The sequence below is a fragment of the Falco peregrinus genome, chromosome 18, assembly GCF_023634155.1.
Source record: "Falco peregrinus isolate bFalPer1 chromosome 18, bFalPer1.pri, whole genome shotgun sequence".
In the NCBI taxonomy this organism is placed as follows: Eukaryota; Metazoa; Chordata; class Aves; order Falconiformes; family Falconidae; genus Falco; species Falco peregrinus.
In genome coordinates, this window is record NC_073738.1 from 5,773,388 (window position 1) to 5,789,570 (window position 16,183).

The 16,183-nt window shown below is 49.5% G+C and overlaps 2 protein-coding genes across 5 annotated transcripts in view; both read left to right on the forward strand.

The window, feature by feature from the left end:
• Positions 1 to 7,597, forward strand: part of CDC27 (cell division cycle 27) — a 32,202-nt gene extending 24,605 nt beyond the window's left edge. For 2 of the 4 annotated variants that reach the window (XM_027784365.2, XM_027784364.2), the window contains exons 16-18: positions 425 to 553; positions 2,289 to 2,363; positions 3,807 to 3,923. In XM_027784365.2, coding sequence (XP_027640166.1) covers positions 425 to 553; positions 2,289 to 2,363; positions 3,807 to 3,881 — 279 coding nt within the window. In that variant the 3' untranslated portion in view covers positions 3,882 to 3,923. Of the gene's footprint in view, positions 1 to 424; positions 554 to 2,288; positions 2,364 to 3,742; positions 3,924 to 6,198 lie in introns of those variants that run through there. The other 2 variants (XM_005235837.4, XM_005235836.4) reach the window with 2 other exon arrangements.
• Positions 7,598 to 14,182: 6,585 nt separating this feature from the next.
• The window catches only part of KANSL1 (KAT8 regulatory NSL complex subunit 1), a 100,925-nt gene continuing 98,924 nt past the window's right edge, over positions 14,183 to 16,183 (forward strand). Inside the window, exon 1 of the mRNA XM_005235862.4 lies at positions 14,183 to 14,413. The gene's annotated coding sequence lies outside the window, so the exon portion shown is untranslated. The remainder of the gene's footprint in view (positions 14,414 to 16,183) is intronic.

Consider the following 16,183-nt stretch of genomic DNA (forward strand, 5'->3'; position numbering starts at 1 on the left):
AGTGCTTGTGTACAGAGCTGGGAAGCAGTTCTGGTAGTTGTGATGGTGACTGAAGGCTGTGTCACTGTGATGGATGGCTACCTGCTGCCATTCGTTTGCCTTCTACGTGGCAGCAAAGCACTGTCAGATCCTACAGGGGTGATGGCTGCAGCTCGCTTATGTACAGAGAAAGACATTGAGCTCACTCGCGGCCAAAGGTTAAATGATTTCTCTAAGCTGTGGGGTGGGGAGAATGTTTTGAGGTGGAGATGAGGTATGGTTTTCTTCCTGTAAGAAAACTTGTTAAGACTTTATCTAGAATTGGACAAATATTTTTTTTTTAAAGGAACATACTATAAGTAAATGTAGTCAAACGGATTTATTCTTGTCTAGTAGATAAGCTGCTAGTTTCCCTTTTAAAATTGTTCTTCCTTTCTCTTAATAGGTACAGCATGCACTGAAAAAATCTGAAAAGGCTTTGGATACTTTAAACAAAGCTATTAGCATTGACCCCAAGAACCCGCTATGCAAATTCCATAGAGCTTCTGTATTATTTGCAAGTGAAAAATACAAGGTAAGACATGGTGCATGTAGACAACCTTAAGCTATCTTTAAATTGCTGTAGTTGGTAATGGGGACACTGGAAGCAAAATGGTTACAGGTTCTCACTGGGTGGCGTGAGGGCTCGCAGGAAGAGCCTGGGATGTTGGCCTGTCTTGAAGCATTTGCTTTGACAAGTGCCACCTTTTGCCAAGGGAACAAAGGTTCCCTTGTTACAAAGGTTTTGATTGTTGATGCTTTCTTAATATTGTTTTAGTCTGACCTTGGAAAAAGAATGGAAAGAAGGGGAACCTACTGCGGGTGTCACCAATGCATGGCTGTATTATCATGAGTTTATACTAAATTACTAAAAAAAAAAAAACAAACCTTGGCAAACGGCTCCATAACAGATTACAGCAATAAGAACCAGCTATTTCAAAAGCTGGGTGGTCAAGTGAAAACTAAGAAGCTGAGCACCTTTGTCCTGATCCCCTGCGGAGCTGTCCCCCGTTTCAAATGAGTGAAGATCTTTCCAGTGACCGTTGTCCTCTGGGTTTTGGCCACAGAAGACAAACTGCAGCCTGGTTCCTGAAACCTGGCTTCAGCGCCCATGTGTAAAGGGAAAACTTTACTTAGAACTTGGTTTTGAAAATTCATAACTGAACCAATTAAATATAAAATGTATTAAGATTAGGGACTTGATGAAGTGCCTATCTGTAGATGGTTTTTAAAATCGAAAAGCAGAAGATAAACACAAGAGGAAGAACAATAAATCTTAATAGTTCGCTACCTTCACTAGTGCAGGGGCAATAAGAAACTTGTTGACCAGGGTGAAATGGTATTTTAGGAAATAAAACATTTGGACTCTTGTTTCTTTATCAGGCTGAGACTTGTAAGACTAAAATTGTGCTGTTCACATAAACTATGTAAAACTTAATGAAATAGTTTGGGCATTTAGCACCAGTGCTAAGAGAATTTTGATAGTGTGATAAATTTGTCTAGTGGTAGGTAAATAAATGCAGACGTACGCTTCCCTTTATGTAGCAAGCCCTAACTTGAAATTGTCTTCACATGAATAAGGTTTAGAGGGTGGAGCAGAACTTTTGATCGCTAAAAGCAGTGTTTATTTCAAACTGCAGGCTAAATATTTTTAGGTAGAATTTAATAATGATGCCAAGTTACTGTCGCAGCAGAATAAACTTCTCCACTGTCAACAATTAATTTAAAAGTAGAAGTTCACTAAATATTTTGGACTTCTAATGCCTATTATAAGCACAGTCATCATTTGTAAACGTCCACAGATACATATGTAAAACCAGAACCTTCCAAAAGCACAGGCTTGGGAGCGGCACATCAGTGCAAAATGCCCCGATGTTCTTAGTGTTTCCGAAGCTCCGTGTACTGAAGGAAGCGCCCACTGTAAATACACTGTCAGTGCCTTGTCTTCTACCCTATGATGCTTTGTTGGGGCTGATGGGGGTGTTTTATGTCAGAGTTGTTAAAAGTCTTGTAGGAGACCAAAGCCCTATAAACTTGCTCTATTTCTGTAATAATGGGGCTATGGTAACGCTACAGTCTTTAAATGAGAAACTAATGTAAAAGGAATTTTAGATGTTTCTCATGAGTGTACTGTTGTTCTTGATGGAATATACTCTATGTAAATGCCAGTATATTTTTTTTACCACATTAGTGCATTCACAGTTCAGTAATGTCATAACTGGTTGCAGACTGCTAGCTTGTGCTTAGTAAGCATTCTTCTTCCTTTTCAGTCTGCTTTACAAGAACTTGAAGAACTGAAACAGATTGTTCCCAAAGAGTCTCTTGTTTACTTTTTAATAGGAAAGGTGAGTAAAAAAACTTGACTGTCATCTTTTGGTTTCCTTTGCAGAAACTTACACCTAATGAGAAAATTTGATGCCGGTCCATAAGCTGCTTCCATTTGGAGCAGTATTCTAAAAATTCCCAAAGCTTTAAATAAGACTTAATGCTCACAGCTTCATTATGTATCAGCTTTTAAATGCAAAAGACAGTTATTACTGGAGCAGCCTTCAGCTCTTGAAAAACAAACCAAGAAAAAAATAACTTAAGCCAGTGGTGGTGGTATTTGCCTGCTTTGATTTCACCACTCTCAACTTGAAAGATAATTTTAAAAAGCAAGAAATTGATCCTGATCAAGATACTTCACTGAAGAGAGATATATGGCTGTGCACATAACCACTGTATCTTTCCCTGAAAATGGAACTCTGTCAAGACTTGATTCAATATGATAGCAATGATGCCTTCAGTGGCAATCCTTAAAATTTTGAGGGATAGTCCATCCATCAGTCAGCAGTGTTGGCTATTTGCACATGTAGCTGCTAAAATGTTGAATCACACTTTAGTGCACTGTATCAGAAATTGTTGGTGAACTTAAGTACTTTCACTGTTTAAATGCTTAACACAGGTAAATTACTTGCTCATCTGTCCTTAATGGTAAGGAAAGCTTCAGTGTAAGTTACAGTGACAAGTTCAGACATGGGCTGGATTCTGCACCGCGGTGCTGTCTTGAAAATGTTGCTGTTCAGTTTAGCAGGACAAGCTAGGTGTCACCTAATGTCCCATTACTTTGTCCACCTGCCAACGACAGTAAAAATGTTCCTTGAGGATGTAAGAACAGCCATGCTGAGTCAAATCAAAAATTTGGCTGACAGTGTGTCATGCCTTTGCTAGTTCATGGTAAGAGAGCTGTAGGGAAGAGCGATTAACATTAGTGTGTGCATGTGGGGATACTTCCCCAGCCTGTGCTCTGGGCCTCTGACATCAGAAACCTGAGACTTTTTGGACTTCTCCTGAGCTAGAAGTAGATTTGGGGTTATGATGACTCAAACTCAGAGTGGTGAGGGGGTAAGACAAAGCAAAACATGTACGCTGATAGCTCTTACCCCACCCTGCTGCAGAGTGCCAAAGCTTCAACTTGTATCTGAAGATCCACCTCCTTATCTTCTTGAATCTGTCAGCTGCTAGTTTAATTTGAATTTCTTTCAAGTCTTAAATAGAAACACTTGCTTGCTCTTTCTCCACATGTTTGCCGTTTCCCTTGGGTCTCATAACAAATCTTTCGTATCCACCCTCTGTTGCTTTTCATAAAATACTAGTTTTAACTGTGGCTTGGTATTGTGTGTATTTGTCCAAACCTTCAAGTAGCAACTTCATGCAAATGCAGCCTTTTATGCTTTTATTTTAGGTTTATAAAAAACTGGGTCAAACACATTTGGCCCTAATGAATTTCTCATGGGCAATGGACTTAGACCCCAAAGGAGCCAATAACCAGATTAAAGAGGCCATTGATAAACGTTACCTTCCAGATGATGAGGAGCCAATAACTCAAGAAGAGCAAATCAGTGAATGTTACCCCTATGAATCAGGTTTGTATTTCCAACCTGTTGTCATTCAAGGAGGTATCTCCACTTAGGTGGTGAGAGGAATCATGGGTTTCACAAGTGAAACGTGCTCCTCAGCCTCACTGCTCGGCAAGTAAGGCCTCCAGAGGCTCTTCATTCTGAAGAATTCCTTCATGCTTCCTACAGTAAGCTTGAAATAAAGGATTGTGACACTTCTTTAGAATCTGTAGATGAAGCAGGACTGAGATAATAACTACTGCAAATTTGTACAAATAGTGGTTGGCTAATAGTATCCTAGGAGAGCAAGATGTTCCCAGAGCCCAAAGCTCTTTCCTTGCAGAAGCATCAAATCATTTCGAGGTTACTGAATGGCAGCTGAAATTGTTTGTAGAGGCTTTGTCAAAAGTTTAACAATCTGGGTGTTGGGTAAAAATATTTGGTCAGCTAAACATAAAAGGTAGCTTTTGATGAGAGTCATGGAAGTAGTTCCATTTGAATCAAGAGGAAATACTACACTTCCATTGGACTGCTTGAGAATAATCCACAAAAAGGAATGGCATGGGTTTCTCTTCTAACTTTTTATTATAAGCTTAAATTCCGTGAAGCATGGGTAGCTCTGTGAAGTATGGATAGTAGTAAATATTGATGTCCTTGATGCAGACTGAAATAGTGGTAGAAAATAAACACTAATAAGCAATTTAATTCTTTTCCTCCCAAGAAGAAAATAGCACACATCTATTAGAATAGAAAACTCGCTCTATTGGCTGCAGTTCTGAATCTTCAGCTGGAAAAGCTGTCACATTTTCCTGCTGTGTATCACATTGAGTTTCATGGATCCTGTGCACTGTGTGTTTTTTAATACTGGAGACTTGGCCTGTGCTGCACTTCCTCAAGTGTCAAGAGTTTTTCTTTCCTTGATACGTAGTTGGGCTGACTTAAAATGGGCTTACTGGGAGCTGGGTGTGTTTCTGGCCAGAAGATGGAGACAGAGTCCTGAAACTTCTGCGTGACACCAAAAAAAGCCAATACCATGTCCCAAAAAAAGGAGGGGAAAAACCCCCAAACAAACAAATGCCACACACACACAGAACCAAGACACATTACAAAAAAAAAAAAAAAACAACAAACCAACCAAAAACAAACGAACAAACAAAAACCAAAACCCAACAACAAACCAAAACAAAGCCAACCACCAAAAACCCCCCAAACCCTAGCAACTTGTAAACAAAATAAAACAGTGTTAGGCTCGGAGCAGTTCATTTTCCCTGACCACACAGATAAACTGTGCAACTCTTCTAGTCTCAGCTGAGTAACTCCTAGGATACATGAGATAAGCTAAAGTAAATTAAGGTAGTAGTGGGGACGGGGGATTCTTTTTGATATATTGGCTAGCATGAGTCATTTTGTGCATTAAATTGCCTGGCATGGGCCTCAGCTGTGTGCACTGTGAAGAAACCTGTGAAGTGTTTGCGTTAAAGCAGTAAAAGGCACCTGTGTTTCCACATGAAACATCTTAGCTACTTGGGAATCTACAGTTAATTGTACTGTGGAAAGGAGATTAGAGTCTCATCAACCATCATTAGATATTTACCTTCATTTTAATTTTAACCTAGAAGTTCCATATTTAAGGGTAGCCTCTCAGTGTGTACATGCCTATCTTGCACGCTGTTGTTACTCAAACAGCTGTAGTAACCTGGTTTTCCTGGAAGCTTTGAACTAGCCATTGTCTGAGCTGAGTGAACGGAGTAACCCCTGGGCATCAGAAACCTCTCTGGGCAGCTACTCAGAGTGGTTCTTCTGCCACATCCCTTACACAGTGCTTGGCAGGGAGCAAGTAGAGGCTGCCAAACTACTAGTTGAGCGTTAATTGGTTGTAAATGGAGTGGTCCCTAACGCAGTGGGCGAGTAACATATGCGTTTCAGGCAGCTGGTGTGTTTCGAAGGAATGGGAAGGTTAAACTTCCTAAAGCAATTTTGGAACCTTCTGTACCAATCCCTACATAACCAGGTGTCTGAGATTTCAGATTTTTGATGGGAGATGGCGAAGGCAGCATGTTTTGTTAATATGTGCTTTGTGTTAATTCCTTTCCAAAGGTATTTGTTTAGACTTCATTAAGCTGGCAGGGGTCAGTGTGTTAGAAGCAAAAGGGGAAAAGCACTATGGCTTTAAAGCATTTGGAGGGGAAGCCCAAAGCTGTTGGTACTGCGCCTTTGATGTGCTGGTGTTGAGGGGGGGGGGATCTTTGCCGTGAAGCAGCCCCACGGTGTTTGACTACTTTATGTTTCTTTTTCTTTCAAGTTGGCACAGACGAATCTCAAGAGAGCAGCATGACAGATGCAGATGACACGCAGCTCCACGCAGTTGAAAGTGATGAATTTTAACCTCCAAAAGCCAGTATCTGAGCTTGAGTGTGTGACTGGTACCATTGTGTTCTCCCCTTCCTTTGCATCCTGGGTCTTCACATCACTGAGCCAGCACTGTCATTGTGCTCTACTGACACCATGAGTACACCACTCGGACTTAAACTGTACGCAGAGTTAGTGGCAGTGCAATATTCAGCTGCTACGAGTCTGGCTAGTTGGCTCCTACGCATCTATGAAAGCGACTGAGGAGGAAATGCTATTTTTGGACTCCCTTTTGCTGGAAAAATGTCACAGAAGAAAGACTTGTGGTTTGCTGTAATGAAGCCAGTAGATGTGGGGATAGTACTAATGAAAGTGTCTTGTTCTTTTTCCAGAAATGTGTCTTAGTTTGGTTCTTTCTTGGTAAGCAGAGTGCTGAACCTCATTTCTAAATTCTTCAAGGACAGTGTTGACAAATACAGTCTCTTAAAGTTTTTTGCATATTGTAGTGTAACTTAAATGCCAGGGAATGTAAATGACCTTAAAGCCGCAGTGTCTCCAGTGAACAAACACAATGCACATGCTCAGGACTGGGGGTGCGTCAGACTACATAAAATACCCAGTGTCCCTACTTAGAGTGCAGACTTGTAGGAGTGGAAACATTGCAGGAGAATCACATTGCAAAAGCTTTCATGAAACACTTTAGTGTTCTAACCAAGAGTTAATTTATTCACCTAGTTTCTGAAAGGTCAGTGTTTACTTTGTGCTCCAGAGAAACAAATTGGCAACACCTTGCGTCGTTTTTCATACACCCTTTGACATGTTCTTCCCTTTTTAAGAATAAAAATTAATGAAGGGCAAAATCAAGAGACAAAAAACATAGATACAACTGTAACATCAACCCTTTAATCCAGAGGGACTGAGTGTTTCTAAGCAGATAGACTGGTAAGACCGTGAAAGCCTTAATACAATCAGAACCTTAGCGAAACACATCAAATAAAAGTCTGAGATTAGTATCATTTTTAAAACTTTTTGTAAAGTGTGGTCCAGGCAGGATGCAAGAATGTGCAATTATCTATCTTTCTACTTTTTTTTTTTCCCACCCCCCCCGCCCCCCCCACCCCTTTAGTTAAGGTTCTCACTCTAGGAACACTTTCCTCTTCTACAGGGGCTGCTCCTCCAAGAAAAAAAAGCTATGCCACATTAATGAGTCCAAAACGATCTTTCTCTGTAGCATTCTGCAGCAATTGGTGCCCTTTATACGGTGATGATAAAAAAAGTGTATGATATGAGCAGTTTTAAAGAGCAATTTATGCATAATAAATGGGGAGTGATATAAATTTCATAGCAACATATTTGTTGTAATCAGTCAATATTTTTTTTTTAATGTATTGGTTTTCAGAGGTCTTCTAGTTACCTTTAGAACTTTAGTTTTTTAAATTTTGTCCTTGTTTTGCACATCATCTGTAACAGCCCCTCTCTGGTCATGAGCCACACGGACACCTTTATAACTTGAAGATAGAATTCTCAAGTGCTGAGCAAAAATCTCTGATTTTTTACTTTTTTTTTTTTTAAGTAGGAGGATAAACGGTGAAAAATAGGCTTAAACTCTCCCTAATAGCCTGAAAAGGAATTTCTAGCATCTGAGAAACAATAATATATTAAAGGAGCTTTGTGGCTCTGCCACGTACTTCTGACCAGCTTGTGTTGGGTTGTGGAAGGTGGATAAGTTGACGGGAAAATCATGACATGTTTCAGCTGGCTCGAGCGTCCCGGATCTCGCACTGCTTTTGTGGGGATAGGTACTCCGGGGCGATTCCCCTTCCCGAGGAAGACGCAGGATCCGGATTTCCCCTGAGAGCTGCACCTGCGGCAGAGCTCGCCCGCTGTGCTCGAGCCACCCGAGTGTCCCGGCGTGTCCCCACCCGCGCGCGGCTGCCAGCATGTCCCTCGCCAGGAGGAATTTCCAAGCAGCACCTCGGCATACGGTCCAGAGGCAGGACTTGTGGGATTGCCACCAATTAACATCTTAATTGGCTTCCTTTTGGTTCCCAACATAGTTTCTAAGCAAAAAGCGAGAGTAAGCAGGTGCTGCTCTCAGGACTTTTCCATAACAAACGCTGTTGTTTAAATGGGGACCAGAGATCTAGGAAATTTGGTGGCTTTTTCCCTTTTCTTTTGGTCTCTCAAAAAAACCTGTGAACAATTGTAGTAAAACTTTCAACACCCTGGAAGGAGCTTTTAATTCAGCTGGGATGTTCAAAGGGTATTCATGCTACCTGGAAGATTTAATACTTAAAACTGTCCCTTGCTTTATATGTACATCATACTTTAAAGTGATTTTTCCTTTTTCCCAAGAATCTCAAGTAACATTTTGACCAGGCTGCTATTTTACCTTCTAGATAGATACACAAAATTAGTATTTAATAGATAAAATTTTGCTGTCTTTGAAGAGGGGCAGGGATGGGGACGGCGAGCATGAAGGCACTCTGGCAGCCAAGTTAGAGCAAGTGTGTTCACTGAAATTAATTAGGGAACTGTCATTTTCTTACAACAAAACTATGGAAAAATGGAAAGTGTGGGTTGGTGTGTACTATTTGCATTGAAACAATGTAATTGGTCTTTTTTTTTTTTTTTTTGCTTTTCTTGACTTTTTATTTCAAAAATTGTACAGTCTTAGGAAAAAGAAAAGTCTTTTCTGTTAATATATTTGCGATTCATTCAAGGATGTCGAAAATCCAAATAAACTACTTTTAAAAGCAGGTTTATCCCCAGGTCCTTTGAGTCAGCATTGGGATTCATCCTTCAGGAGGTGGGCAAGCGCAGCAGAGCTGGAGAGAGGTCCGAGGACACCAAGGACACACCTTGGGACACGTGGGGGCCGTTCTCCATCCCACGGTGCTGGTGTTACCCCTGCACGTGCCGTGGGGCTGCCACAGACTGGGGGAGCTGGTCACGATGCTGATGCTGAGGGACACGCACTGAGGCTCCCGAAAATTTCTGTTCATCGTCCTGCAGCTCAACAGGAGATTCAGGAAGCTCCCAGGTATGGAACAGACATTTTTTTTGTTGTTGTTTTCTTTTTTATTCTGCCTTCCGTAGCGGCTCGTGACATCGTTTGTGGCTGCAGTGGTGGTCAGCTTAGCAGAGAAATCACAGAGCTCGCTGTGCATTCAGGAAGAGCCTGCCGGGAAGGCTGAGGCTCGTGGCCGTGTGGAAATGCCTCTTGCTGCGTATAGTCATCTTAGATTAAAGCTTTTAGCACTCATTTTTGTCCATGATATTAGCTTAATCCACTAATTTTTAGAGCACCACATTTGTAAAAATGACACTGAACTTCAGCCTTCCCTACACCTCATTGCCTCCCCCATGTTTCTTTTAATCCTGGACTTTTACGATTGCGTGTACAAATGCAGTCCCGCCGTTAAATTCCCCGCTCTGCTGCCGACTTCCCGCCCTGCTCCGTGCTCGGCAGCGAGAGCCGAGTTATTCTGAGCCGAGTTATTCTTCCTGTGTCTCAGTAGCAGTTTCTCCGTGTGGACTCAAACGCGGACGATTTGGGCTGGAGGCTTCCTGGCGGCGAAGCGAAGCGTTGATGGCAGGCTGAGCTGCAGCTGTCCCCAGAGGAGGGCAAAGCATTAGTGACATTGGACTTGCGAGCTGCAGCACCGGGTTCTGTGCCTGCCTGCATGGCAGCAGCACAGCCAGCGCTGGGGGTTGTTCATAGCTCAGGGTTTCCAGCGCGGGGATGGTTTTGGCACCTGGTCTTTGTGAGCACCTACAGCTCCTTGCTGGTGCCTCATCTGGTGGTTCATCAGTAACTTTGCTACTGCATCACCTCCCTCTTTTCTGCCACTCCGTCAAAATTAGGGGCTTCATTTGAGCAAGACCTGGTCCAGGACCAGGCACTGGTTCATCTGTTCTTTTTTTAACGGAGCAGAACAGGGTTTCTAAGGCAGGAAGCCCTGTATTCCTGATCCTCAGAGGAGCAGGGTTTAAAATTATATTAACACAGAGAATAAGGCTTCTGCTTCTTTTGCCTGTCTGCTTTTCAAATTGCTGTTTGTGTAGTGTGTTTTCTCAGTTTGGGTCCAGCTGCTATATAAACCCTGGGAGATATTCCTTGCTTTGAAATCCCAGAGCTGTGCACAGCCGGACAAGCGGGGACAGGAGGGGACCCGGTCCCTTCCCTGGTGTTGCAGCACTGGACCCGGACAGCATGTGACTCTCCAGCCTGTGTGTCCTGGCATCCAGCTGGGCAGCCGTGAAGCAACACCCCAGGCTGGGAACGCTGGACCCAGAGCAGCCAGTGGAGATGGAAACGTGATTGGTGAGGGTGAAGGAGACCAAGGAGCCGCTGCAAAGAGATCCGCGATTGATGAGACACAGAGGAGCGCGCATGGAGGGGTGACTGTCCCCTCTCCAGAGCCAATGGTCACGTTCACCCGGGATTGGGCCAGTCTGGGGCTTTTCTGGGTTTCTCAGCACTTCAGTAGGAGCGATGCTCAGTGGGGTCGCCCCCATGCCTCTGCAGCCTCGTGGCACGGGTGAACATGGGTGCTGACGGCTCCTGCATCCGCCGGTGCCCACATGCCTCATCTGTGGCTACATTTGTGTTTCTGGTCCATCCATTGGGAGCTGGGTGTCCTGCGCCCCACCTCGTGTGAGGTTCTGACCTGTTCTCACTGGGGACCTGCTCTCCTGGCCCAGACAGACTATGTCATTTGGCCTCAAATATGGGAAGGATTTCAAATATCCCAATGGTACCAATAAGGGAAATATCAGCAAAAAAAAACCCCAACTTTTGAAGATCAATTCCATCAAAAATACCCCAGAAAACCACATTCAGGAAGGAGACACAAGTTCCTTTCTAACAATCTTTACGTTCAGACATTTTATCAGTTAAAAATCTCCTCCTGTTCCAAAATCCAGCAGTTCGTATCCACATGTGATGTGTGCAGAACAGAAATTCTGTGTCATTGGGACATTTGGAAAGTGAGTTTAAAGAAGAGAAGGGGGTTAGTTGCTGCCTTCTGCCCCTTGTGTGTTCTCGTGTGTCCCAACAGGTTCAGAGAAGGCACCTTCTGGCAGGTGCTTCGCTCTCAGCCCCATTGCGCTGGGTGAGGATGTGAGGGATGGAGCACAGGAGGAGATTCCCACTGGTGGCTCCGGGTCAGTTCTGTGGGACGGAGCACAGGAGGAGATTCCCATTTGTGGCTTTTTGTCCATCTTATTTGTCCATCTGCCGCACCCACCTTGGAGCCCTGCGCAGAGGCAATCCGCGTGTCGCCTGCAGCCACCTGCAGAATACGGCCGAGCGCTGGATTTTGCTGGATAACTGGGAAAAACGGCCTGGCTACAACCACCATAGGAGAACAGCCTTCCCTGGGGCAGGAGAGGCAGAGGACGGTGTCTGCGTGGGAGACGGTGAGTGGAGCTGCTTCAGGCAGGGCATCTGTGGACTTTGCATACGGTTTGGCTGCTACCTGTAGTAGGGCCAGAGGCTGCCCCGCACCCCCTGCACCACAGGGATGGTGGAAAAATCCTCTTGGTCCTAAAGCTGGAAACACCAGCTGAAGGGGAAAGATGGCGTGGGCCTAATGCTACGCACGGTGACCCTGGGCAGTGCGGGAAGGCTCCCACCTCCCCGGCTGCACCGGCCCCTGTGCCTGGGGGCTGTGGGGCACCGACCTCAGTGGGACCGGTCACTGCGCGGCCTGTCCCTGAGCCACCAGTGGGAATCTCCTGTGCTCCATCCCGTAGAACTGACCTGGAGCCACCAGTGGGAATCTCCTCCTCTGCTCCAACCCACCAAACTCACCACTGCTCGGATGCTGGGGGTGCTTGGCGAGGGCACAGAATATCCCATGGGCTCCCGGGGAGCAGGACATGGGGGATCAGGATGTCACTTGTGATGCTGATGTGTTGGGAGCATCTCAGCCGCCCTGCCCATGGCTCCTCTGTCCCGAAGGGAAGCAGCGACCCTGGGCCGGCAGAAGAGCCTTCAGTGGAGAGCGGGGGCACCTGTCCCGAGGGGCCTGTGGCACCTGCACTCCCCACTTGGACTGACGCCCGGCCCTGCGGCGGGGCAAGAGGTGAAAGCCAGAAAGAAAAAGCAGCAGCAGAGGTGGCTGGAGGAGGCCACGGCCACGGTGTCCCCTCACGAGCTGCAGCAGATGCCAGCAGGAGGGTCTTCCTCACCCAGGGGAAGAGGGTGATGCCGAAGGTGACCCTGAGCTCGGTGGTGGTCACAGGGACAGGGGCATCCGCTGCCGCGCTGCCCCACGGGAGCCACCAGGCAGCTGGGGCCGGCCCTGACATGGCTGTGGGTGTGGGGACATGGGGCAGTGCTGCTGGGCCCCCTGCAGCCCCGGTGTCACCCATGGGCAGGGCCCATGTCACCCATGGGACAGGGCCTGTGGGATGCGAGCCCATGTCACCTGTGGGCCAGGAGCCTGGTGTGACCTGTGGGCCAGGGGCCTGTGTCACCTGTGAGACGTGAGCGTGGTGTGATCTGTGGGCCAGGAGCCTGTGTCACCTGTGAGCCAGGAACCTGCTGTAGTCCGTGGGCCAGCAGACCATGCATGTCACCTGTGAGACACGAATGTGTTGCGGCCTGTGGGACAGGAGCCTGTGTCACCTGTGGGCCAGGAGCCTGGTGGCACACACAGGCTGGGAGCCCGTGGCACCTATGGGGCACAAGCCTGGTGCCACCGTGGGCCAGGAGCCCGTGCCACCCGCGGGCTATAGGCCCGGTGTCACCTGCGGGCTATGGGCCTGGTGTCACCCGCGGGCCCGGGCCCGGTGTCACCCGCGGGCCAGGAGGCGGCGCCCCCCGCGGGCCGGACGCCCGGTGCCCCGCCAGGCCAGCGCACCCCGGGACCCGCGGGACGTGCGCCCCGTGTCCCCCGCGGGTCGGGAGTGGCCTGTGGCCCGCGGGACGCCCCGCATCCCCCCGCGGCTCACGGCCAGGGGCCGGCGGTGGGGCCGCCGCGCCCCTCCTCCCCTCCTCCGGGCGGCCCCCCCCCCGCCCCCGCCGCCCCCGCGGCGGGGCCGCCCCCGCCCCCCGCCCGCCGGTCCCGCGGCCCGGGCGGACCCGAGGCGGACCCGGGAGGGCGGCCCAGCGCCCGGGGCATCCCAGCGGGGCCGGGGCGGGGCGGGGGGGGCGGCCGGGGCGGAGGGGGACGCGGGGCGGGGGGGGCTGGGGGCGCGGGGCGGGGGGGGGCCGCGGGGGGTGCCGGGCAGGGGGCGAGCCGCGGCACGGCATCAATCACCGCCCGCCCCGCCCCCTGGCGCTGACTGACGCGCCGATGGCCAATGGGGCAGGCCCATGCCCCGCGCGCAGCCAATGGGGGCGGGGGAGGGCGGAAGGTCCCCACTTCAAGGCTGGGTGAGCGGCGCAGGTAGGTGCGGGGTGAGGCGCCGGTGCGGGGTGGCCCGGGGTGGGGGGGCGCGGGCCGAGCTGGCTCCGAGCGGGGCCGGCACCGAGCAGGGCTTGTCCCCTGCCCCCCCCCCCCCTTCTCCTCGGCCGCCGCCCGCGGGCAGCGCCAGGCCAAGTGGCCCGGCCCCCCCTCCCCCTCCCCGCCGCCACGGCCGTGCCGCCGTCCCGCAACTTGGTTGCGGGGGGCCGGGCGGGGGTGGGGGCGGTGGCTCCGCCCGCCGAGTTGGGGCCCGGGTCTCGTCGCGGGCCGGCCGCAGGGCCCGGGGCGCCGGGAGAGCTCCGCCCCGCCGCGCTGCCCGGGGGGGCCGGGCCGGCTCCGTGCGGAGCGGGGACCCCCCCACCCCCGCTCCCGCCCCGTGCCTCCATTTTAGCCCGGGGAGGCGAGGCCCGGCCCGAGGGGGCTTCTAGAAGGATCCGGGGGCGGCAGCCCCCGCACCCCCGGGCCGGCCTGCGGGTGCTGCGGGGCCCGTCCCCGCCGGCCCGGGGCGGGATGGAGGGAGGGGGGGCGCGGAGGGTCCGGGGTGGTGGGTGCCGGCCGGCTGTGCCCCCAGCCCTGCTGACAGCCCCCTTTTTCCCCAGGTCCTCGATTTTTTCCGCCTCCTCAAGTAAATAAATAAGAAACTTGCACACCCTCCTGGCGTCGGCGGAGGCTGGAAGCACCGGAGGCCGCCCCGTGCCGCCACCTGGACCGCAGGTGCTGAGGATGGGCCCCGCCAAGATGCCCGGCAAGGTACGGTGCCCCCCACCACCGGCCCCGGTCCCCAGCCCCGCCGAGTCCCCCGCCAGCCCAGCCACCTTCGTGGGCACTGTGCTGGGCTCTGGGGGCGTGGGGCCAGCTGGGAGCCCCCCACACGCGGTCCCTTGGTGGATGTGAGACTTTAAAATGGAGGTTTGTGGCGGAGAGGGTGGCTTCATCCGCGCTTGTGGGGTGTTTCTCTCTCCAAAGCTCTTCTGGTGCCCGTTGGTAGGCGAAGAGATGTGCAGCCTCCTCTCGGGAGCGCGCGTATGTATTTCCTGGTTACCTGTCCTTGCATGTGATGGCATCGAGACATCAAGGTATGGCTTGCTCAGAAAAAGAAAGATCCTCTACTTTGGTTTCCCCCCCTAACTGCATACATCCTTAAACTCCAGGTTTACATCAGTTGCGTCCTTTTGACTTGCTGGTATCACTGGTATTATCTGGTTTATCCATGGACGTACCGCCTCAGGAGAGTTCTGCGTGTACCTGTCAGAGTGGTCTCAGCTTTGTCCCGTGAAAACTGAAGGTCTAAACCTGGGTTTTCCTGCTCATGTTTCCGTGCCTCTGGCTTCCCTGTGTGTGAAGTGGCCATAGCTCTTCTGGGTCTGGAGCAGAGGGTGGTGAGGGTTTACTGACACTTGTGTTGAAAAGTCACCTCTTGCCTTGCTGATGTTATTACAGTTTAAGAATTGTGTCCTAAACGCCCAGGTACAGTGATCAAGTTCTGTGAAGCTGAATAAAACCTACAGGGATGCACTGAGGGGAAGGATATTTCCTTTTCATAAATCTACAAGCCAAAGCAGCCTGACTTTAGACCAATTATGGAGGCTGAATTTAGACAAATTCTCTTGTAATGGGAAAACCAAAAATCTTTACTCAATCCTGTCACACTGACCTTAGACAAATCTGCTCTGGTATCTGATCTCCAGTTGGCTAACACAACAGTAAAGGCTCTTATTCTTTGTACACATAATAACAGTAAGTTGTTATGTGGGCTTTAAAAAAGGAATTAAATCTCCCTGTTACAGGTTTTGGAGGTTATCACTGAATTTCCTGGAAGTCTGTGTTCCTACAGCTCCAGCTGAAACTGATAGGAAGCCGGCAGATAGCTTCTCTGGGAACGGCTTCTTGTTCCCTGAGTGCCACACGCTGATACAGTGGCTGAAAGGGGGTTTGACATGTGGCTGTGGAGCCTGACACCCGTGTGGGTGCTTGCGTAGCCCCAGGGTGCTGTCAGCCCCGCGACTTTGGTGTGTGTGGCAGCTAGCGAGGGTCTATGCCAGTCAACTGTGACGTTGCTCTGGCTAAGAAAATGTTCTGATTCTGAACATGAGCTCGTTAGCCTCGTGCTTCAGTCTGGAAAACTTGAAGGAGTGAAAAAGTAAAAATTTAAGAGTGCTTAAGCCATTGTGGAATGGAGGGACAGCATCACCTTTGTGCTGATGGCTGGGAAAGCTGCAGGGCCTGCTCGTGCCATGTGGCAGCCAGGCCACATGGGAATCCCAGCTTTGGATTTGGGGGGGGCACCGAAGGCACGTGCTCACTCCAGCGGAGCGGGTTGGGGATGGGCACGTGGGAGGATAACACTGGGATCCTCCTGCTTCCCACCATCCGGCAGGAGCCGAGGGGAAGGAGGTGTGCCTGTGGCGGTGGGTCACGCTTAAGTCTGCAGGCGGGTGTACCGAGGAGGTTGTGCAGACTGTCGTGTCGGGCTGTCACGTCAACTCGGCATTTTTGCTTAGAGGCACTTGCCTCTTGTGG